Source organism: Drepanopeziza brunnea (genome assembly GCF_022702325.1).
Source record: "Drepanopeziza brunnea f. sp. 'multigermtubi' strain 214-2 chromosome Unknown ctg1, whole genome shotgun sequence".
NCBI lineage: Eukaryota > Fungi > Ascomycota > Leotiomycetes > Helotiales > Drepanopezizaceae > Drepanopeziza > Drepanopeziza brunnea.
The window spans coordinates 3,814,320-3,836,341 of NW_027094064.1; the positions used below are offsets into that span (position 1 = coordinate 3,814,320).

Genomic DNA, 22,022 nt, shown 5'->3' on the forward strand with positions numbered 1-22,022 from the left:
GATAACTCAGCAGATTAGCGAGTGGGAAGGGGGGGGAGATACTTTATTTTTCATTTTTATATACCTATCTTATCTCTTGCTGGGATCTATCTCATACGTACTACTAGTAATTCATTTTGATTAAGCGAGGTAGGGAGAGTATCGTCTCCCGGTATAGATAAGATGAGAAAGGTCAGGGCCGGTCCGGCGACGGCTTTCTTATCTCTCTCTCTCTTCTCCTCTTTCTCCGACCTGCAGAAACAGGCGTCAGTCACGATGCAGGCTATATGGAATTGAATATTGAACAACACCACCACCACCACACCCACGAAAGGGGGATCCCTACAGACTACCGGTACATACCTACCGTACATGCCTACTTACCTAGGTAGGTAGGTACATCTGAAGAAGGTTTTTGTCTTGGGGAGTGGGTGTGCGTCCTGCAGATGGATGACGCAACTTTTTCAGGGAAGAAGCAGATGTCTTGCAGCTCTGCAGCAGCTGGGCAGGAATTCCCGCCGTTAGATTCGTACCCAAGGGATCAGTAGTGAGTGGTCGTAGTTGTCGAAGAATTCCCAAGGTATGTTTGGGTGGGGGAAGTTGTCGCAGTTGTACAGTCGTAGCGGTAGCGGTAGCGGTAGCGGTAGTTGTACTCTGTGTGTCTGGTATCAATATCAATATCAGTCTCAATATCAGTATCAATATCAGTATCAATATCAGTCTCGGTACCGGTCCCGGTACCGGTACCTACCTATCAGTACCTATTAGTACCCGACCGACCCTTGGCGGAACGAAGGATCGCTCTTGTGTGACTGCAACATGGCATTCATTGCATGGCAGCAGAATGATCTGACGCATCCCCAGCTCTTCGTCCTGCCTGATCGCATCCATCTCACCTCTTATCTCGCCTCTCGCCTCTCGCTACTCGCCTCTCGCCTCTCACCACCCACCACCACCCACCACTCACCACTCACCTCTCACCTCTCACCGGTCGATCGTGTCCTTCCTGTTGTCCACCCCATGCGTCCACCTGTACTGACTGACTCCACCCACCTCTCGTCTCCTGACCTTCATCCTCTTCCTCTTTTCTTTATTCGTATCTTCTCGTCATCATCATCCTCATTCTCATCCTCATCCTTTTTGATCCCTCCTCTGCCACCACATCCCCCCTCCCCCCATCCCATCACACTACCCACAACCGACTCTGCGGAGTCATCGCCATGCTCGCCTCGCCGTTGACTTTTCTCTCATCCCCACTCTACGCAAGGGCAATTGCTACCCAACGCCGGTACGACGCTTAGCCTGAACCTGAACCAACCTGAACCTGAATCGCAACCCAGAGACGGAACTGGCCAACAAGAGCACGAGGAGATCGAGAGGAGGAGCAAAAAGGATCCGCAAACAGGGAGAGGGAAGAAAAAAATAAAAAAAAAAAAAGATCCCCACCTCAAGGCTTCATCTCCGTTTCCCGGTTGACATTTTTTACTCGCCTCGCCCGGCGGGCTGATGACCGGACAAGGACCAGAAGTACAAATACTCGCTGCGCGTGACCCCGCGAAGGAGAGAGGGGGAAGGAGAGAGAGAGAGAGATATATATATATGTATATGTATGTATATATATATACATCCGGAGTATACATCTATATCTAGACCGCTACTACCTCGACCCCCTCCCACTCACCCCCGATCGGCCAGTGACTTCTGGAAGGTCTTGTCTCACCTGGGGCCGGTGTCCGTGGTCTTGGTTCGTTCACCCACCGGCGGCTATCGATAGCAGCGAAAATCTCCCGCAATCCATCCACAGCCGCCTGGTCCCCCGCTAGCAGCATCCTTCCACGATTTATTTTCCTCCATTACCAGAATCCCATCCCATCCCATCCCATCCCATCCCACATCACATCCCATCCCATACCACAATACAACACAACTCAACACCACACAACACACCATTACCCTCCGAAGCCACCGCAGGACAACTACGTCCAGATAGCATCCAGGCGGACCGCCGATTCCTCTTCCCTTGCACACCCTCCCCCCCCCCCCCCCCCCCTGCTGTCGACGCACAGAGTCGACGCCACGCAGGGCATGGGCTCCGACAAGGCCAGGCCGGCCTATGTAGAGGATGTCGACGATTCCAGCGGGAGGCCAGTCCGAGGATCGCGCAAGACCGCGGCCGTCAAGCCCAAGGTCTACTACCATGAAGAACCGGTGCGCGACAGGCGGAAGAGTACCAAGCAGAGGAGGTCGCAGAGCGATGCGGCAGATGTTCTCGAACAGAAGGCCATGGCCACGGCGCAACATGTCGAGATCCAGAGAGAGGTGAAGAAACCGGACCGCCGCAAATCCTTGAGCGCCAGCACGAAAACCCCTGGGAAGTCCAGTCGAGCGTCGTCTTCGCAGGAGAATCACATATCGCGCGAGGTGGAACGACCCAGGAGCTCCAGAGACCCGAGGAATTTTGGGATTCCCACCCCAACAACGGCCACCCGCCCATCGAACGATGTGCAACCCATCCCGTTTCGGCCGCGAGCGTTAACGTCACAAACCTACCCACGGCCGATCAGCGTGCAGACGGCCGGTGGAGGAGGCTACACCCAAGGTCCGCCACTATCCATGTCTGCCTACTACCAACAGCCACCAGTCGTGACCCCTTCGTACCCTCCTCCTACGCCAGATTCATCATACATGCAATACGCAGCCCCTCAACCGCAAGCGCAGTACGTGCAGCCACCACAGTATCAGTATGCGCAGCATCAGCAGTTCTCTCAAGCGCCGCAATACACCATGTCCCCGCAATCCCAGCTGCCATCCGCCGCTCAAGGGGATGGGTACTTTGCCCCGAGAGCCAGTTCACGACCCCTTTCGGCGAGGTTCGACCCGATCCCACGATCTTCGACAGCCTTTGAGCCACGGGCCTCGGACCTCAACCCGCGAACGAAATCGGTGTTCGGAGGTCGCGACAGTCGACCTCGCAGTGACTATGATCCCGCCTACCACGACGACGGGTATGCGTCGGCAGCAGACGGGGCGACCGTACGCAAATCCGAGAGGAGGGGTAGCATACGGGTGCCCTCCTCCACAGCAAAGATGAGCAAAGCCGAAGCAGACTGCATCGCCATGCCACCCCCGCCTCGTCCCACGGGCATCCTCCGGCGATCGACCGAGTACCACGTTGACCCCAAGTCAGACCCGGCCGTGGGAAGCTACTACGAGCGCGAGGATCGATCGGAGGAACGTGTCGCGCCTCGGGCTCGAAGACCAAGTCCCAGTCGACATTCGGTATCGTATGACACGGAGAGTGTGAGGGTGGAGGCAGCCAACAGTAGCCGCCGGAGACAAAGCTCGCATGGTATCCCGTCGTCGGCAGATGGCTCGAGTGAATACGCGGCGACGAGTGGCCATGAGGCAAGACACGAGACCAAGAGCACTCGTGGGCCCAAGAGCGCATACGAGACCAAGATGAGCCAAGCTCAGGCGTATCAAGGAGCCAGTGGTGAGTATGATGCCAAACTCGACCAGGCTCAAGCCTATCAGGATGATGTTGGCGGCGGGCCTTCCATCCCTCTGACTGCAGAGCTGTTGCGGAGGCAGCAACGGAAGCACGGGGGCAGTAGCCGGGGCACCAAGAGTAGTGCAAGCCGAGACGATAGCGACTATAAGAAATCAGCCACGACGCGGACCACGAGAAGTGGGAGTGGAGATAACGAGGAGAACGTCACCATCAAGGTTGTGGGCCAGGCCCGGGTGATGGTCGGTGGAACTCAGATCGATTGCGCCGACGGGGGAGAGATTCGCGTCCAGCGACAGAAGAGCCTCCACAATGGTAGTGAGCGCTCCAGTTCGGAGTACGGCGCCCGGCGGATCGAAGACCGCCAGAGTCGAGTGAGCCGACCTTCCGGCCAATCGAGGATGAGCAGCTCGGGCGAGTCGTATACGCAAACGCCCGAGTACCCGAGACAGCGGGAGAGAGAGCGAGAGAGAGACAGAGGACGTGACGACAACTACCTCTGAGAATATTTCATTTGCAAGCGACGTGTGATGTTTTTTTTTTTTTCTTTTCTTCTTCTCTTAGTTCCATTTTTCTTTTTCTTTTCTTGCGGCGGACTTTAGCGACTGGTATCCGGGCATGATCTTCGTTACTCTCTTCGCTTCTCCTGTATCTCTGTGCAAAAGTACCACGGGCGGCTCTCACTTTCTCCTTTTTGTTATTTCCCCTTCCAAAAGTCCACAAGAGAAAAAGTTATATACCCCCGGAGCACCCGAGATTTGCTTGCTTTTGCCTTTGACTTTTGATCTACAGAGAGAGAGTGTTGTTTCGATATGATTGCACGAATGTATGAATTATGATGGATACCTCTTTTGCATTTGGGTTTGGGGGGGTTCGTTCGGGGACCGAATGGATTAAGGAAATTCTTCTGGCTGGATTGGGTATCGAAAAGACATGCGTATTTGCTAGCAATGGCATGTACCTCTACAGGAAATGCTTTTTCTGTGCGGCTCTACGCCGTCCGCATGGAATTGGCGCCGGAAGTAGATCTACACAGAAGCGATCTAGTGCAGGTGTATGGTATGCGTGAACGGTGATAGGGACGGGGGGGTGAGGGGGGGATCTTCTTGGCTTGCGTGTATCGACATGGATACCGGCGACCAGACAAAATAGCAGTAGATAGATAGCCACAGGATCGTTAGGATCAACTCGGATAGTTTTATAACGGAGATTTGACACCCATCCAATCTCTATACCGCGTAAAGCAATCATATCTGAGTGACGATGTGCCTTGTTGATTTTGGTGGGTCCAGGGGTCGTGATGACGCTAAGCGGTAGCGAGCCGGGCCGCTGTTGCCATGCTGTTGCTATGTAAATAAAGATCCGACTGCGCCATCTGAATTCACAAACCCCAACCCCTCCTGGGCTTCTCAAGGAAGGAATTCGCAACCCGCCCGCACTTCCTTTCTTCTTCAATCCCTACACCCACTCAAGAAAGAACACACAAGATCATCGACTCTACGACGAACACACACACGAACACGATATCGCCGTTTCTGTAAGGCTGGCACCGCCATCGAGACAGTGACGGGATCGGCACATCCGTCTGCCTCGCACACCATCAACATCGTGATCCTGGGCATTCCTTTCCCCAGCTCGCAAGTATGGCACCTCTTCTGGCCGACCACTCCTCTCTCAGAGCCTACCTCGCCTCCCTCCTCACCCGCTCCGCCTCGCCCTCACCATCACCCACGCCAGCCTCGACGATCCTGAGCACGCTCAGCCAGCTCGCCCATGAGGCCCGCTCGCACCCCCTCCTCCGGCGCACCGTCGAAGAGGCCCGCGGCGGGGTCACCTCCCCGGACAGCATTCCCAACAAGGTGGTCTTCATCATGCTCGGGCTGATCGGGGCCAGCTTCGTCATCACGGGCATCTGGTTCTTCTTCTGGGCCAAGAACGGCGGCTTCTACTTCCGGCAGGACGACTGGGACGACTACAAGTCGACGGTGCTGCGCCGCAAGGGGCCCAACGGCACGACGCTGAGCGGGGCGACGGCCAGCACGGACTTTGGCGGCGGGAGCATCGTGCACGGGGAGAATGGGGAGAAGGGGAGCAGCCGGTGGGGGGGGCGTCGCAAGAAGGGGATGAAGCGCTACAAGGACTTGGACGAGGAGGCCGGGAGCCAGGGTACGAGTTCGCTGGGGGGGAGCACGTTGGCGAGTGAGATGGGGGAGGCGAGACACGGCCAGGTGAAGAAGGGCAAGAAGGGGAGGAAGGCGGCGGCGGCGGCGGCGGCGGCGGCGGCGAGCGAGGCTGGCACGGCGCTCACGGGGGCCGAGGTGGATTTCGAGGTGCAGGACGCCATACGTGCCTACCGCCACGAGAAACCGGCTCGGGTCGGGGGTCTCAACAAGCAGCCGGACGGCAGCTCTTTTGGGGGGAGCCACACGCACGACGGGTCGACGGCTACCTCGGAGCTGCTCTCGCACCGCGAGAAGACGCCGACGAACACTCCGACCAAGGGCGGCAAGAAGGAGCGCCCGGACGGCGCGGGTGGTGGCCCCGCCGGCATCCGCAAGGTCGCGCCGAGCATGAGCGAGGGCAGCAGCAACAGCTTCTGGTCGCCCAGCCGCCGCCGGCCCCGCACGGAAGAGGAAGATGCCCGCATCAAGGCCGAAGCCAAGAAGCTGCAGGAGAAAGGGCGGGCGGCGCAGCGCCGCGACTTTAGCTTCCGCGCCGGAGACGACGGCGACCTCGCCGCGACTTCTTCCTCGGTCGGGTCATCCGAGGTGAGCGATCGGCACGCGCGGCGGGCGGAGCGGGCGGAGCGGGAGCGGCGACGCCGCCACCAGAGCCGCAGCCCGGTGAAGAAGGTGCCGGGGGGGTTTCTGGACGACGACGACGAGGAGGAGGAGGAGATTGTGGATGTCGGGACGAAGATTTACCATCACCCGATTCCGGGGCTGGGGAGCTCGACGGGCGGGAGCGACTATGTGGATGAGAGGAGGAGGAAGCGGAATGGTGGGGGGTATCGCCGGGGACGGAGGGATAGTCTGAGTGAGTGAGTCAGTGAGTGAGTGAGTGAGTGAGTGAGTGAGTGGGTACATATGGGATGGACGGGCATGATGGATTGACGAGAATTGCGACGAGATATGAACCATTGATGGGATCCTTGAGCGCGATAGCAGAATACCATCCGATTAACATACAAGGACAAGACAAGTACCGGTACAGTACAAGTACAATACAAACACACTACTGTGCAGGATAGAATAGAAAATAAAAGAATGCAACACTCAAGGTACCTACATAGCCCGTCTGGCCTAGCCTAGCTTGCTTGCTTGCTTGCGTGCGTGCGTGCGTGCGTGCGTAAGTAGTTGGGTAGCATTCCCTTTTCCATCTTGAGTCCTCTCTCTCTCTCTCTCTCTCTTTTCCCTACCATCATCCTATCTACCTACCGTACCCCTCTATAAGCAAGCCATCAACAAGCGAGTGACTCGGTCCTTAGCTTCTGCTGACGTAGGGATAGGGTGGGTTCTTTCTCAAGGTCACCACTCACTCACTCACTTACTTACTTACTTACTTACTCTACACGCCTCTATCTATCTATCTATCTATCTATCTAGATCAGCCTGTTTATCTATGTGGACTTGCCCAATCACCGACCGTACTTCACTCGCTTGCGAAGTATTCCAGGGAAGCGTGGCATTTGTTGTAGGTATATAGGTAGGTAAGGTAGGTAGGTACGAGCGTGGCATGTGTATGTGCTACATAAGGTACCGGTCGGTATACACTTATACCATTTCTTTCGCTATAGCTAAGGTACTAACTACCTGCCTAGGTACGTAAGCCCGATAGCTCCGGTAGGTACGTGACTCTTGAAGGTGAGTGAGTGAGTGAGTGAGTGGGTGAATGAGTGACCGGTCGGTACCTACCTTACCCAGCTAACCAACCGTGCGCTGCTGTAGGACCGGTATACTGCTGAGTAAGTAAGGCAGGCAGGCAGGCCTGTCAGCTCCTCTCGATCCAATCCAATCCAAGACCGGTAAGTAACCACACGGATTCCCACGACGAGTGCGCGCTACACCGAGGTGGTGATATCGGTATCGCTTATATAAAAAAATATAAGAAAAAAAAAAAAAAAAAAAGGGAAAAGGGCGAGGAAATCGATACAGACATATAGGAAAGAAAAAAAACCCCCAAGCCCCGAATTTTTGGGGGGTTTTTTTTGGTATTTTTTGCCCTCTTTCCTCTCTCTCTCTCTCTCTCCTCCGCCCTTCCCTTTTCAACAAATCGATGTGATGTTCTCGGGATAAAAGCCCCAAACCCAAAACCCAATAGAGATAGAGAGAGAGAGAGAGAAAAGATCCAATCACAAGATCTAATCCCACCCCCCCTTCCCCTCCCCTCCCCTCCCATGCCGACCAAACCAAATCAAACCAAACCAACCCACCCCTCCAGCTTCCCCCTTCCAGTACTGTACCGGTAAGCAGAGAGGAAGAAACCCCATCCATACCCATATCACACCACATCACATCACATCACATCACATCACCATACCATACCTACCGATACCGATACCGATACAAGCATCGCCATTCCAGTCTCCTCTTTCCCAAACACCAAACACCGAAAGAAGAAAGAAGAAAGAAGCAAGAAGAAAGAAGAAAGAAGACCCGTGCGGGTTCGAAATCGTTACCATCACAACTACCGACTACCGACTCTCCCAGCCTCTCTCTACTTTGACTTATGTATAGGTACCTACCTACCTACCTACTGTACCTACCTCCTACCTAGGTATCTATCTATCCGTACTTGCTTGACCTCTACCCGCACCCGCATTGATACGGTACGCAATCACGAACGGCCGTTATCAAGGTCAAGGTCAAGGTCAAGGTCAAGGGGGGGGGAAGAGAGTAAGCAAGGAGAAGAAGAGATGGAAGAAAGAAGAAGTATTGAATTGAGCGAGAACCGTATTTCGCTCTTTCATTCTTAATTTTCCTCGTCCACCCCCATCCCTCCGAGATCCACCGAGGGAGAGAAAAAGCCAAAAACAAATACATCTAGGTATCTGCCTTTCGAGATATCCGATAAATGTCCGTCAAGCGGGGCTTCGAAAACACCATGCGCCCTCCATACATCCATCCGTACATACAAGCGGTGCCCATCCGCCGCCCTGAGGGAGGGAAAAATGGCAGCACGCGGATTTAGCTAGTAAACGCCTAAACGCCACAAAAAAGCAAGGCAGGCAGGCAGGCAGCAAAGGTATCCATCCAACTAAGCCATCGCAGTCATGAGCCCATAACCAGAGTCAAAATCAAAATTCGCTATCAGAACCCCCAGAGCATTGCATCTCGCACCTCTGCTTCATCCCTAGTTGATGCTTATAGTCCCCATTTCAAACCCATGCCGTGCTGTGTGTTCGCGTCTCTTTGTGCCTTTCCCAAGTGTGCGCCTGGAAAGGAAGAAAAAAAGCCCAATTCCCAAATCTCGGAATGTTGAAATAGGTCAGATGGCGAGGGGTAGAAACTACTACTGCGATGGCGTAGAGGCCACCAGCACGTCACTGTCAACCCCCTCACTCACTTCAATCTTGAAGCTGTAAAGCCGAACCTCACAATCCTCACTCCCCGTGACCATCTTACTATCGCTCAACCCAATACACGTCACAGGCCCTGCATGCCCGGAGAACGTTTTTTCGCACTTTCCCGTCCTCGCATCCCACACTTTAACCATACGGTCTTCAGCGCCGGAAACCACCCGTAATGTATCGGCGGCAAGAGCCCACACACCCTCAACGTGTCCGAACATGGTTTTCAGACAGCGGCCCGTCGATACGTCCCAGAGGCGGACGGTTGAATCCAGGGCGCCGGTAACCATGTAGCGGGGTGGGTACGGGCGCGAACTGGGCCAGTCTTCGCCGTAAGGAGCGTCGGGCTGGAGGATGGGGGTTTGGACGTCAGTTGTGCTGGCTGTGCTGCTCGTTCCGTCGTCTTCCTCGACTGCGCCAAAATCTTCGGGTTCGTACTCGGGCGGAAGCAGGGCGACCTGTTGGACTTGCCCCACGTGCGCCTCAAATATACGAATCGTCTTTCGAGTATCGAGATCCCAAAGTCGGATAGTGCAGTCGTCGGAGGCGGAGAAGGCAGTTCGGGATGCCGCATCAACTCGGACGGCGTTGACCCAGTCTTTATGGCCTCGAAGGGAGAAAGTCGACTTGTCGTCAAAATTCCAGATCTTGACTGTTTTATCGACCGAACCAGATGCCACGGTGTTCCCGTCAAAATGGACCGCGATGACGCCTTCAGAGTGGGCTTGATAGGTTGACATGCATTCCCCTGTTCGCCAATTCCAGATGCGGACAGTCTTGTCAAGACTTCCACTGATAAGCTTCGTGTCATCAAATTGAAGAGCGCGAATTCCCGATGTATGTCCCTTCAATGTACGGAGACATTCCCCAGTCTCAATGTTCCAAATCTTGATAGTCGAGTCATAAGAACCAGTAGCAAGAATATTGTCGTCGAATTGTAGACACATGACACCATTCGTATGACCCCTGAAAATTCTCGTCGAACATCGTCCATACTTCCAGTTTGTTCCAACCTTGAACCGGTCCTTGTAAACGTCTTTCCAAGGGCGGAACTTCGGCTTGCCGAAATACGAATCCTCAGGGTTAATTCTCTGTCGTTTCGTTCCCTCCGAGGATGTCACCGTAAGGTCGGCACTGAAAGAACTCGAGTCTCTCTTTGAGCACCCTTTCGAGGTAGAAGGTGCCTTGATCAATTCCAAGCTACGCTGGTCATCCGGTATTGGTGTCAGATTTGGGGACCATTGGTTCAGTCCTCGACCAGTCGCTCGCAGCTGCTGTTGGCGCTTCCAGTCTCGCAGTCGTTTCCTCTCCAGAAGCGGCAATCCCCAGCCACACTTTATACACTTCCGGTCGATGTGTTGCTCACACATTTTGTGCCATACCACATCGTCGTCTGCCATTACTCTCCATTGATGACTCACTTGTGCTGCCTTACACAATGATGTCGTATCCAAGTAACATAGAATCTTAAAGGATATCTCGGAAGGAAGGGCGGCGATGAAGTCAATCCGGATGAGGTCCCGGACCGCGGTTGAAAGGTACGAGAGCTGAGGGAAACAGCATTGTGTGAGGATACCCTGTAGCATGAGATTTCTATGTTTCGCAGGAGCAGCGGAGAACAAGGACCAGACATGACTTATGCCCTGCTGATCAGCTTGAGATAATGTCTCGAGTTCCTATTGCCCATCAGCCATGACCTCCAAGCCTCAGCCCTTCAGCATACCCTTTGAAGATTCTCCATAGTGGGCTCATCTGCCGTCCTTCGACATTTCGAATCGGGGCGGTGGCGGTAGCAGTACTTGGTACTTGGATCCTTCTGCGCTGTCGTCGAAGCTCCAGTTCCCATCGGGGCATACTGCTCGGGAATATGCTTCGCCAGGAACGGCGCCACCGTCATGCCCGCGACTTTGTTCGTAGAAGACAGCGTAATGGTAGGATCAGAAGAGCTGTTGCCCTCATGCTGGTGATTGCAGCTATCATACGAGAGCGGCTCGCCGGTTTCTTCTAGAGCGTTGGTCCTTGTGTGGTCTGCCAGGTCCAGGTCTGATCGCAAATCTAATTCTGACGGCATTCTGATGCTCACGACATGACCGTTTCGCTTCGAGAATTCTGTAGTGCAGCGGTCAGGATCGGAAGGTACTTCAATAGATTGGCGCAGGGCCATGGGGTCGTGGTGAAGAGTTGACGCCATAATGGTAGGACAAAGCAGCCGTCAGCCCCGGGGGCGAGGGGCAGAAGGCAGGTGAAAGACCAGCGGCCAGGCGCAGCAAGGTGACTTGACTGACTGTCCGTCAATGAAGCGCATCCACGATGGAACTGAAAGTCGTGATCAGCAACGGGAAGTTCGGGTTCGGCTCGTCACTTTAAGCTGGGATGGCGTGCTCTTGGTGACGGCAAGGTTCGCTGTCGGTCGATGGTCGGTGGTCATTCGGTGGTCAGTCGGTGGTCGGTCGCTCGTTGCTGGCAGAGGGGAGAAGAAGAAAAGAGGGAAACGTTAATAGAAGCCAGAGGGAAGAAATGCTCCGGCCGATATGTGCGCAATTAAGGATCTTGAGTTTGAAGTGAAAGGTTTGAACAGAACGGGCGTTTATTTCTGTTCGAGTGGGGTCGAGACCTTATCGATTGGTGGCGTGAAGTGAAAGAGGAGCCTGCCTCAGGCCTGATTTCGTGATTGGAGAAGCGAGCACGCAACCGCGTCAATTCACGAGGCAGCATTTTTGCCACAGTAGTAAAAACACAAGCTAAAGTAACAAATTAGCTGGGGGATCATGTGGATGCGAGTCCGAGTCCCCAATGGAAAAGGCGGACAGTGGTGCAGAAGGATCCACTTCCATTGGACCCCTACTGTATTTAACTTACCCCGTAAAACCAGAATACGATGATGAGTAATCATAACTGTGGGGAAGATGGGGACCGGCAGTTCATTCTCAACATTCCCGGCGCCTTCCGTGCGGTGTGGACCTCCGTCACGAAACAACGACTTCTCCTTAAACCCCCACGAAACCGAAAGTCAATCGAGTAGCGCGAGCACCTAGCTACTACAGTATTGGCAACGCACATCAGGCTACCTACCAGCAACGAGTAGAAACGGTATGCGCTTTCGTTGAAATCGGTGGCAATTTGTTGTATATGTATTCGTATGTATCTAGCCAGGAAGATGTGACTCAAAAAAGCAAGCCATTGCTAATGCCACAAAGGTATCGTACTCCACTCCAGATGATGTTGCCTGCCCCCTAATCAGCCCCAGCCCACAGGAGATTGATCCAGCCGGTGAAAATGCAAACGATGCAAAGAAAAGCTATACGTGTGTGACAGAGAGCAGCCCCAACCCAGCCTCAAGATGCGGATCAGTCCTTCCATCCAAAAACGCCTGCGAAGCAGATATCCCATCCACCCATCCTTCCATCTTCCCATCCGTCAACCCTATTTCCACTTCCGACTCTGATGATCTCAAATTGCCCAATGGACCCTCTTCCTAGGCTTCGTTGGCTCCTGTTCGACCCTTCCCGTCGCCGGCGCGCTAGCAGAAAAAAGCGCTTCCTCTTCCTCACTCCCACTCTCCCTCTCCTCCTTGATCACCCAGATCTCTGGACTCGGAACCTTCCAACTCTGCTTCCTCCGCCTCGGCAGACTCCTCGTCTGCCCGCGTCCGCGTCCTCCTCCCACCCTCGGACTCGGCTTTACATTCGCCCGGCCCCTTTTAGCATCCGGACCGGACATCACGCTCTCAAGTGCGATTCCCAAACCCTTCAAACGGTCGCTCTGCCTATGGCCCATGCGTGATTTCCTCCCACTGTCCGGACCCAGGCTGAGATTATGCTTCCTGGTGAAAGCCTTCAAGCTCAACGGTATGGCGAGCCCGAACGTCACATCACCATCATCGCCATCCTCATCCTCGGGTTCGAGCGGCACGCGTTGGATTGCAGATGGCGAAACTTCCCGCACAGGAGACTTCGACTCCGGAGTCTCGATGCCAGCGGAGAGATCGAAGTCTTCCTCGAGAAAGTCTTCAATATCTTCAGGGGAGGTGAGGAAGAAGGAGAAGGGGTCGTCGTCGATGGCGTCTAGTGAATCTCTGTCTGCGACGTCAGAGTGCAGGCGGACGACAGTGGGCGGCCATGACTCGCAGCGTTGGAGTTCGTTGAACGGCATTTTATATACACCCGCCCTAGGGTTGTATCTTGCGGGCCGAAGTGACTGTGAAACGGGCGCCCGGCTCACGGCCGGTCTGGTATTTGTAATGTGTAGAAAGAACGGAACGGGCCTTGTGAATTCAAACGAGCGTACTTTACGGATCTCGTGGAAGAACGAGAGAGGTAAGAGTCAGTGGCTAACCAACACCTGGGGATACGAGGGCAGATATATAGCAGTCACACAGGAGCCTTACGAGAAGGCTGCCACATTATTGTGAAGAGAGCGCCATGCGCCTCGTACTTTGGAGAGCGATTATGAATCATGGCTATAAGACACACCACCACGGAAACATCGATGACCAAGTCGTGGGCCGAATTAGCAGGTTACGCAGGATAGGCAGGATAAACTAACCAATTATGATGTAAGAGACAGAATAGGGAAAAGCCAATCAGGACAGCGGACACCGAACTGGAAAGGGAAGATAGGCTGAGTAGAAAGGGCGTAAGACCGCTGCAAGGGCAGCCTGATCCGGTGACAGACACGAGTGCGCAAGTTCAAAGCCGCATCAGCCGCGTCACAGCCTGGTGTGACTGGACGGCGTGCCCAATCGGCGATCTGAATTGGGCCAGATCCCCTTCTCACTATCTTGAGAGGGAAGAGGGAAGAGGCAGGAGCTGATGAAAGATTTGAATCGGCTCGGATCTGGTGAGACACGGGTCAGATGGAGTAAGTGCCCAGCGCGGCACGTGGTGGATGTCTTGGCCAAAGATTATCAGTTGAATTTTCCGACATGCACAGAACAAGTGAGTGTGTCCAGGATCCGATCCGATGCGATGAACAGCCCGCCTATCTCGGAAAGGGTGGTCAAGTCAGCATTGCCTGATGAGACCCGACAAAGTGAGCGAAGAACTCGTCGGCTCGCCGAAAAAGCCTAGAGTCCATCTGACTGAGTCAAGGGTCATGCTACCCTCCCTTTCCCTAAGCGAATCCCTATACCAAGTTCGGCAAACGCGCCTCGCAGATGCAGGCTGCAGAGTTGTCCTGAAGATATGCAGTAGCCAGCTGGTTCCTGCATGAAATCGAATCGGAGGGTACGAGTAGAGAATTGACCTGTGCAAGGTGGAAGAAGCGAGAGACGGGAATGGGAACGAGTCTGAGTCTGAGAATAGTGTGCTCGGGACTGGAAGCGCAATTGCAAGCCAAGTACTTCGTAAGGCTGACTAGAATGGAGCGAGCCCGAACTGACACTAACCTTGATAAATGGCTTGAGACTCGATCGTTGGGAGCTATAGCGGATAACGGGCGAAGTTGCGGATGGATCTGTAATTCTTAATCGCTCCCCCGTACCACGACGCGACTCGAATTCACATTCGAGTTCGCATTCGAGAACAGACTGACTGGCCCGCTTCTCTTAAACCTGGTAAGATCTCGCCTCTTTCGCGGTCGGCACTGACGCCCAAGTCCATAGGAATTCCATCCACCACCGAGAGCTCAGCCACACGCCTTTTCAGTGGAAAAGGCATGCCTTGATGGGCACCAGAACCATTCAACTTGTCGTCGTAGAAACGCATCTGACCTGGCCCCAGACGCGCAGAAGGATGGATTTGCCTCGGAGCCGAAGCGCTGAAGGGTCTTGGATATGGTTGTAGATTTCAACCATCTATCGGGACTGTCTTTAAAAAGAAAAGCAGAGCGAAAGGCCTGCTTTGATACTGGACGTCTCTGCTAGCCAGTATCTCGACAGCAGGTTTGACAGGTATATGTGTTTGTGCCTGTATTGATAGATTTCGAGGGCGAGTTTGTCATTGCCCTGCGCTTAGTGTCAATGAACCCTAATGTCTTATTAAAGGGCTGGAACTACATAGACATCATCCCTCTTGTTTTCACGAGTCAATTTATCGATATAGTGTCTGAGAGGCCTATGACTTAGCTGTTGGCAATGGCAGGTGTTGAAATCTGCCCTCGAATAACGCGGAGCTGTGATACCTTCATTTCGTTGTACCCATCGGTGTCTTTCGCATCCAAAATACGTCAAGTGAAATCAGAGAGCCTTTTGCAAAGATTTCAAGCCATGTATGGCTTCAGGAGATCTTCAATTGCATCACGCTCTTTATAGATAGATGTCTCTAGCAATCAGACCTTAGTCTAATCTTCGTTTTTTTGGCCTGGAATACGTGGGGTTCTTCTTTCGCCGAGTCAATGCCCTAGCCCTCGGTGATTCTGATCCATCCCCGGGAGACCTGTTCTACTTTATGAGAGCTTGTCCAGTTCTGGTTGAAATCGATTAAGGTTTTGGTGATAGCCGCGGTTTTGACCTTAAAGAAGCTTCCTTGACCTATGCGGATCCGTTGTTCGGAGCTCTGGTGGTAGAGTAGGAAGTTGTATGACATTCTTACGTCGTTGAAAATCATCTGTAACGTTGTCGTTTCAATTTCCCACTGTCAGCATATACTCGCTACGATCAGGATCTAGCCTTGGATACCTCGTTACTTTCGTGACATGAGCAAATATCTGAAATGTAAGTCTGCATGTTGTGCAACGGTGAGCCACTGACAGTGCGGCTTGCCACACCCTTTGGCAATTGAACGCCACGTAAAATACCGCACACTGAATTGGGCAGGGCTGCATCGCGTCACGGATCTCTGAACACCCATTGGTCAAGCTCCACGGGAGATTTTCGCTCAAAGCTCGTTTATGCGAGCAAGCATCAATATAGTGATTAGTACACAATGTGGCTGCAGCATAAGTAGCATCTGCCGTTTTAGTTTGATAGTTGTAGATCCAGAGCCCACTTACCGAGGATCGGCAAGAAAAGGAGCCCGCTTGTTGTTGTTGTCGATGCTTTAGGATGCGAGCGGGAAGCGAGTGGACATCAAGGAGATGACAAGATCAAATCTCGCCAAGACCCCTTTACCCGATCAAATTCCGAACCTGTCAGCCTCGTCTTGACCCATCTTCGATTAATTGATCTCCGACTGCTCGGACAAACACCATCTCCACTTCCGATAGAGTACGAGATATTGAAACCCTCGCTCGGCCAATTGCAGACAACAATCTCCGGTACAAAGGCCTCCTCTTCCATCCCCATCATGTCGGTCCCATCTCTCCCATCCGCCCGCCAGAGCCAAGCCTCGCTCTCTACATCAGCAACACATTCACAGTCTCAATCCATGTCGCACTCTGATATCTCTCTCGAGACTCTTGTTACACATCTTCTTGCTTCCAAAAGATCTCTAGCATCGATCAGTACGGTATGGCGCGCCAACGAAATAGTGACTTCCGCCCGTTCGGCCTTGGAAGAAAGTGTGGTGCTAAGTGCCCGAGCCGGATTCCTAAGAAGTGGTATATCAGAACAGGTCAAGATATTGAGGAAAGTAAGAGGAGGTATTGAGGATGTGTATAAAGATGGACAGCGGGACTTCAAGGTATGAAAATCGAAAGAAACGGACTCGCAAGCTCACAGTGTGGATAGCACGTCATTCGAACTTTAGACTCTGCGAACTCGAAGCTGGAATCGACAATGGAGATACTGCGATCTACAATGGTTGAAGCTACATTCAGGCCAGAAAATGAAGATTCCCGTAGTCTGCTCGACTTTGTGGATGAACAAGGCGTGGAGACTATGCGAGATGCCCTGAAAGAATCTATAAGAGAATCGAAGGTACTTCACAAACCGCCTCACATTCCGCCTCTCTATAACCTTTCTCTAGGAAGCACAAACCGAATTCGACTCTTCGATTCTGTCCTTTGACGATGACCTCCGCACACTCAAAGCCGCAATGAAAGCTTCTCCCTTACCTAATACATCTCAATCTCACGATGACCTCTCACCAGCAATAGCCTCGCACCTCCATACCCTCGAATCAAATGCACAGGAGATGGCAGCTCTACTCGACTCGTTGGTACGGCACTTTGACCTTTGCGTCAACGCGATACGGCATACAGAAGGCGGATATGCAGCAGTACAAAAGGCGGCATCATCACAGCCACCCGAAGCAGAACCAGTTTCCGTCTCTGGGGTAATGAGTACCGAAAACGATCCCACTACTGGCGAGTCACTGTCAGAGGAAGAAAGGAAGGAGATGCTGGATGTATTAGAGAAAGACGCTGCTCAGGTCGAAGATGTGGTTATGGAATTACGGGAATATCTGGCTGACATGGAAGCCAAGCACGAGGAGATACTAGAACACGTTGCCAGCCTGACGACTTCCCACGACGAGACGGCTGTTGCTTACAGTATGCTGGAAGCCGTGGGAGCCCGTCTGTCGAGTTATGTAATCGCCAGCCATGAGTTCCGCCTAAGGTGGGGGGAGACCAAGCTCAACATTCAGGAACAGCTCAACGAGCTGGAGTCGATGCGAATTTTCTACGAGAACTACTTTAGCTCCTACGATAGCTTGATCCTAGAAGTTCATAGGAGAAAGCAGTCAGAAGACAAGGTTAAAACTATAATGCGGAAAGCCATGGAGCAAATTGACAAGGTCTACGAGGCAGATATGAAAGAACGCGAGGGCTTCCGAATCGATGTTGGAGATTACCTGCCGGTTGATCTCTGGCCTGGAGTCAATGCTCCCGCGAGAAAGTGGGAATTCAATCCTGTTGATGAGAAGGAAGGGTATGGAAGTGTGCCCATGTTAGACAGAACGATAGTCGAAGCAGCAGGCAGGCGAGAAAGGGAGAGGCAAAGAAACGAACGGTAAGTCCTGTTCTGGACTTCGGGCATTTGGATATGAAGCTCTTGCATACAACGCTTTGTGGAGCGATGATATTACTCTTGACGGTGCCTACCAGGTGACTTTGCTGGGACTCCTTGACGTGTACGATTTTGTATCGTGTTTAAGGCATCAATTGCTTTAGACAAGCACCACAATGTTTCTCAAAAGCCTTCACAATGGTGCCAGATATCTCTCTGCTTTATTAATTTGCAATGCGAACCACGGTCGTGGTCCCGTTCCCGCGTCTTCCAACCACTTGGTACCTACATGTCGCCTATTCAGTAGATCATTTCACGCATTTCTAGTTTTGCTTCTCAAATCTAAGGTGGTAGATGCACGAACGAACCGTCCAATTCGTATAGTATAGTACTCTTTATATTCCAACACCGATCTAATAAACCAACTACCCGTCTGACGCTTTTTTTTTTGTTCTACACCTCACACCGTCCTTCCATCTTCAATATCTTGTTTGGCCTGGACTGTATATAAAGACACATTAACCTCACAATATAGAAGGGACTAACACAGCCTTTGCTTGCTCCTCCTCGCGATCCCAAGCGAAGATATTTACTTACTTACTTACCTACTTACATATATATATATAAATATATATACACCACGACCAGGCCTAATTACAGACGGCATCAGAGCCCCTCCACTACTGGATGAGTCTGTCCATTAATCAATCACCTTATGAGAAAAAGCCCAAGCGCTCCGAAGAAGAAGAAGAAGAAGAAGAGGGAAGCGGGTGGTACGTACGTGCTAAATCGAAGTCAACACCTGACTCTCCGAGACCTGGGAGCGCGGGTTAGGAATATGACTGACCGGGTGGTTTTCTTTTGGGCTTGTTGTCCGTGAAGTTGCTTCGCGTGCTATGATCACCCGCCGCGTGGGTTTGAAAGTTCGATTGCTTCTCGGCCTGCTTTCGCGAGATGCGATGTAGCTAGGTAGGTAGGTAGGAGGTGTATGGATATATAGATATGGGGATGGGCAGGCCCGGTGGGTTGGGTATCTAGGTAGCTAATAAGGTAGACTTCGACGCTCGCGTTATTGATATTGATATGAGCGCAGGAGGCGAAATGTATATACTGAAGTCATGAGACGGAGATGGATTTGTGTATATATATATATATATATATATATGTATAGAAATGTGAGATCCATCATTCTCATTGCGAACCCCACCTACACATGCACTGGCACTGCGGAAGTTGACCATGGTGTTGTGTCTGGTACAAACGCTATGCACCTCTACCCTCTCGTCACGCCATCTGTAGCAACGGGAAAGTCTGCAGCTGCCTGCCTCTATACGGACACGCGGTTTTCCCCACCAGGTTAGTTTTAGTATCATCTCCGATCGTCTATCTACTCTTGACTCTTAAAAAGCGAAGACTTGGTCCTCCAACTTCGATACCGGCCTAGCCTTCTCGAAGCCCAGTTCGACCGCGTTCTTCTTCATGGCAGATATCATGGGAGGAGGGCCGCATAGCAGCAGCTTGACATCCTTTGCTGGCTTAGGGAGCCATTTCTGTGATTAAATGTTAGGCCCTGGGTCAGAAGCGAGGGAAGAAGATTCGCTTAGTAGTTGAAATGCGCGAGGGAATAGAACGTACAGTCATCATCTCAGGCGTCACAAAGCCTACACCGCCATCCCAGTTCTCGGGCGGGTTGTTCAGCACGTAATGGACGTTGAAATCCTTGTCCTCCTTAGCCAGCTGATCCAGGTCCTCCTTGAGCAGAATATCCTCGGAGTTGACGTTCGCGAATACGAGGTCGATCTTCGTTACATCGCCAGTAAGGCGGCCACGGATCACAGCGCGAATAATCTGCAGCATGGGCGTGATACCTGTTCCTCCTGCGATCATCCCGAAGTGGCGTACCATGTTGGGCGTGTAGACCATTGCGCCCTTGGGTCCTTTAACCTTGATTGTCTGTCCAACAACAAGAGAGGCCATGTGTTTGGAGATGTTACCGGTGGGGTAAGACTTGATGAGGAGATCGAAGAACCCAGGTTGGTGGTCGCCTGAGATGGGGGTGTAAGAACGGACAATTTCTTTGGAGGTGCCATCAGGTTGCTTCAGGGTTGCTGCAATGGAGATGTGCTGGCCGATTGGGAGGCCCAGAATCGATTTCTCGGTGGGGAGCTTGAATCGGTAGCTGTCCGTATTAGTAGACTGAGGGCAGGTAGATTGCGTAAACTGACATTGCAACATTGTGGGAGATGATGGTCTTCTCTGTCAGTTCAAAATCTTGGAGCTCCGTAGGCTTGAGAACCGGCTTTGCTTCTGCAAGGTCTGTTAGATTTGCCACTGAGCATATTTGGGGGTCTGCGAAGAGCAGAGGATGGAGGGACATACGGCTTTTCAACAACTTAAAACCCGACAGCAGTGCAGCCAGAATGAAAGCATAGGGCACCCATTCTCTCTTCACAATCAGCGTCCCGAAGACGAGAAGGCCGGAGGGAATGAAGACGCCGTTGATGTTCTGACTGGAGAACAACTCTGCCATGTTTGTTGACTTCAGGTCGGGGTATTTTGTTGAGGGAGCTTTGAGACGTTTTTCTTCCGGGGTAGGTATCTGTACTTACGGGGGGCAGGGGCAGGTGGGGTAGGTCGTGGTAGGCCATATGGCACCTCTACCAAGATTGTAGTTTTTAACTATATATTCGTTAAACCGCAATGTTTTTTTTTATTAAATTATTCAGGTGAAGACGAAGAAAATCTACGGGGGTACCAAATTTCAAAAAGAAAAAAACAAATCTATAAACTGGCTCACTCGAAATTATGGTATTCGCATTTCGTACATATTCCATTCCGCCACGGCGCAGTCGTTCCCGGCTCTGAATAATCCGATCCGATCCGATCCCGATCCGATCAGGTCAGAGATTAGATTAGATCTTGTACCCGAACATCAAAAGGCTTAGCTCGGCTCTGTACATGCATGTTAACAGACAGGCTCGGTTGTACGTAAAGTACTTCCTCGTCCTACAAGCGAGGAAATCAAATGGGGGACAGCAGCGTAAATTATGAAACAATTGAAGGGGAAGGGAAGAGGGGAGGAGAAGAGGCTCCGTTCCCTCTGACGGACATCGATAGGTGGGTGCTGGCGCAGACGGACGAGGAGTTCCATCTGCATGGTTGGGAGGAGCTGAAGGGGATTGTTGGTGAGATAACTTTTCTACCGCTTTCAGACTCCAATGTGTCTGTTGTTAAGTGTTGGGAATTCTTGTGTTTCTTTTGCTTGAGCGAGAGAGAAAGAAAGAAAGAAAGAAAAGAATGGGCACTGTTGCCAAAGGTTGCGAATAGCTTCATCTTGGTTGTGGATCGATGGTTGTCAACAGAGCTCTCTCTGCCCTACTCTCTCTGCCCTACCCTCTCCCTCTCCCTCTCTCCCTCCTCTCACCCTTCTTCTGGTACCAGCTGACTCTCCCGCAGCAAGAAACAGCCTCGAAGTGCTGAAACGCAAGCCCTCCGACCTTCGCCGCTACATGGACTGGACCGCCCTGATCAAATCCCAATACGGCAGTACCACAAACTACCTGCTCCAATGCCGACTTTCATCTTGGGGCTCCCCGCCCTTCGCCTATGTATCTCCCATCCCGTTCAGCTGTCCGGAAGACTTCAAAATTCTGAGAAACGATTGGCCTTACGGCCTGACGAGCGACATCACGCACCTTGTAGTGTGGAGCAAGACGCCCATTGCGGTCGATGAGACGACGGGGGATATGAGTGTGGAGAGTAGAATGGTCATTGAGGAGTTTGTGGAAAGAATGTTTGTGCACAGGCTTGGGGAGGGGGGAAAGGAGAGGGTGGTGTGGTTTAAGAATTGGGTGAGCTTACAGAGTGTGAGGGCCCTGGAGCATGTGCATGTGCTGGTGAAGGATGCGAGGGAGGAAGATTTGCTATTTTGGACTGGAGAGAAGAGGAGAGGAGGAGGAGGAGATCAGATGGAGGATGGATGTTGAGAGTAGGTCAGCCCAACATTCAAGCATCTCATATTCGGGACTCAGGAGGAAGTCCTGAGGGGTATAATGGCCACTAGAACCAAAATCGAAATGCCGGCTCATACAAAGAGTAGACCGTCACTGAAACTCAATAACGGCACCATTTTCCAGTCC

General features: G+C 52.4%; 8 protein-coding genes across 8 annotated transcripts; 5 read left to right on the top strand and 3 right to left on the bottom strand.

The window, feature by feature from the left end:
• Positions 1-2,064: 2,064 nt before the first annotated feature.
• Positions 2,065-3,990, top strand: L3040_000654 (uncharacterized protein; the record flags this gene model as incomplete). The annotated part of the gene is made up of 1 exon (XM_007288251.2): positions 2,065-3,990. One exon carries the CDS (start codon positions 2,065-2,067, stop codon positions 3,988-3,990), a length of 1,926 nt encoding a protein of 641 aa, XP_007288313.2.
• Positions 3,991-5,130: 1,140 nt separating this feature from the next.
• On the top strand, positions 5,131-6,531 carry L3040_000655 (uncharacterized protein; the record flags this gene model as incomplete). The annotated part of the gene is made up of 1 exon (XM_007288250.2): positions 5,131-6,531. One exon carries the CDS (start codon positions 5,131-5,133, stop codon positions 6,529-6,531), a length of 1,401 nt encoding a protein of 466 aa, XP_007288312.2.
• Positions 6,532-8,998: 2,467 nt separating this feature from the next.
• On the bottom strand, positions 8,999-11,247 carry L3040_000656 (uncharacterized protein; the record flags this gene model as incomplete). Its single annotated transcript, XM_007288249.2, has 2 exons — positions 8,999-10,732; positions 10,780-11,247. The coding sequence occupies 2 exons, from the start codon at positions 11,245-11,247 to the stop codon at positions 8,999-9,001; spliced, it is 2,202 nt and encodes a 733-aa protein (XP_007288311.2).
• A 1,259-nt stretch (positions 11,248-12,506) lies between these two features.
• L3040_000657 (uncharacterized protein) lies at positions 12,507-13,208 on the bottom strand (the record flags this gene model as incomplete). Its single annotated transcript, XM_007288248.2, has 1 exon — positions 12,507-13,208. One exon carries the CDS (start codon positions 13,206-13,208, stop codon positions 12,507-12,509), a length of 702 nt encoding a protein of 233 aa, XP_007288310.2.
• An 815-nt stretch (positions 13,209-14,023) lies between these two features.
• L3040_000658 (uncharacterized protein) lies at positions 14,024-14,720 on the top strand (the record flags this gene model as incomplete). The annotated part of the gene is made up of 5 exons (XM_066155256.1): positions 14,024-14,087; positions 14,246-14,400; positions 14,461-14,512; positions 14,566-14,610; positions 14,659-14,720. The coding sequence occupies 5 exons, from the start codon at positions 14,024-14,026 to the stop codon at positions 14,718-14,720; spliced, it is 378 nt and encodes a 125-aa protein (XP_066013292.1).
• A 1,559-nt stretch (positions 14,721-16,279) lies between these two features.
• On the top strand, positions 16,280-17,890 carry L3040_000659 (uncharacterized protein; the record flags this gene model as incomplete). Its single annotated transcript, XM_007288247.2, has 3 exons — positions 16,280-16,615; positions 16,663-16,851; positions 16,901-17,890. The coding sequence occupies 3 exons, from the start codon at positions 16,280-16,282 to the stop codon at positions 17,888-17,890; spliced, it is 1,515 nt and encodes a 504-aa protein (XP_007288309.2).
• Positions 17,891-19,283: 1,393 nt separating this feature from the next.
• L3040_000660 (uncharacterized protein) lies at positions 19,284-20,413 on the bottom strand (the record flags this gene model as incomplete). The annotated part of the gene is made up of 4 exons (XM_007288246.2): positions 19,284-19,433; positions 19,519-20,062; positions 20,109-20,190; positions 20,263-20,413. 4 exons carry the CDS (start codon positions 20,411-20,413, stop codon positions 19,284-19,286), a joined length of 927 nt encoding a protein of 308 aa, XP_007288308.1.
• Positions 20,414-20,908: 495 nt separating this feature from the next.
• Positions 20,909-21,869, top strand: L3040_000661 (uncharacterized protein; the record flags this gene model as incomplete). The annotated part of the gene is made up of 2 exons (XM_007288245.2): positions 20,909-21,068; positions 21,340-21,869. The coding sequence occupies 2 exons, from the start codon at positions 20,909-20,911 to the stop codon at positions 21,867-21,869; spliced, it is 690 nt and encodes a 229-aa protein (XP_007288307.2).
• Between the last annotated feature and the right edge of the window lie 153 nt (positions 21,870-22,022).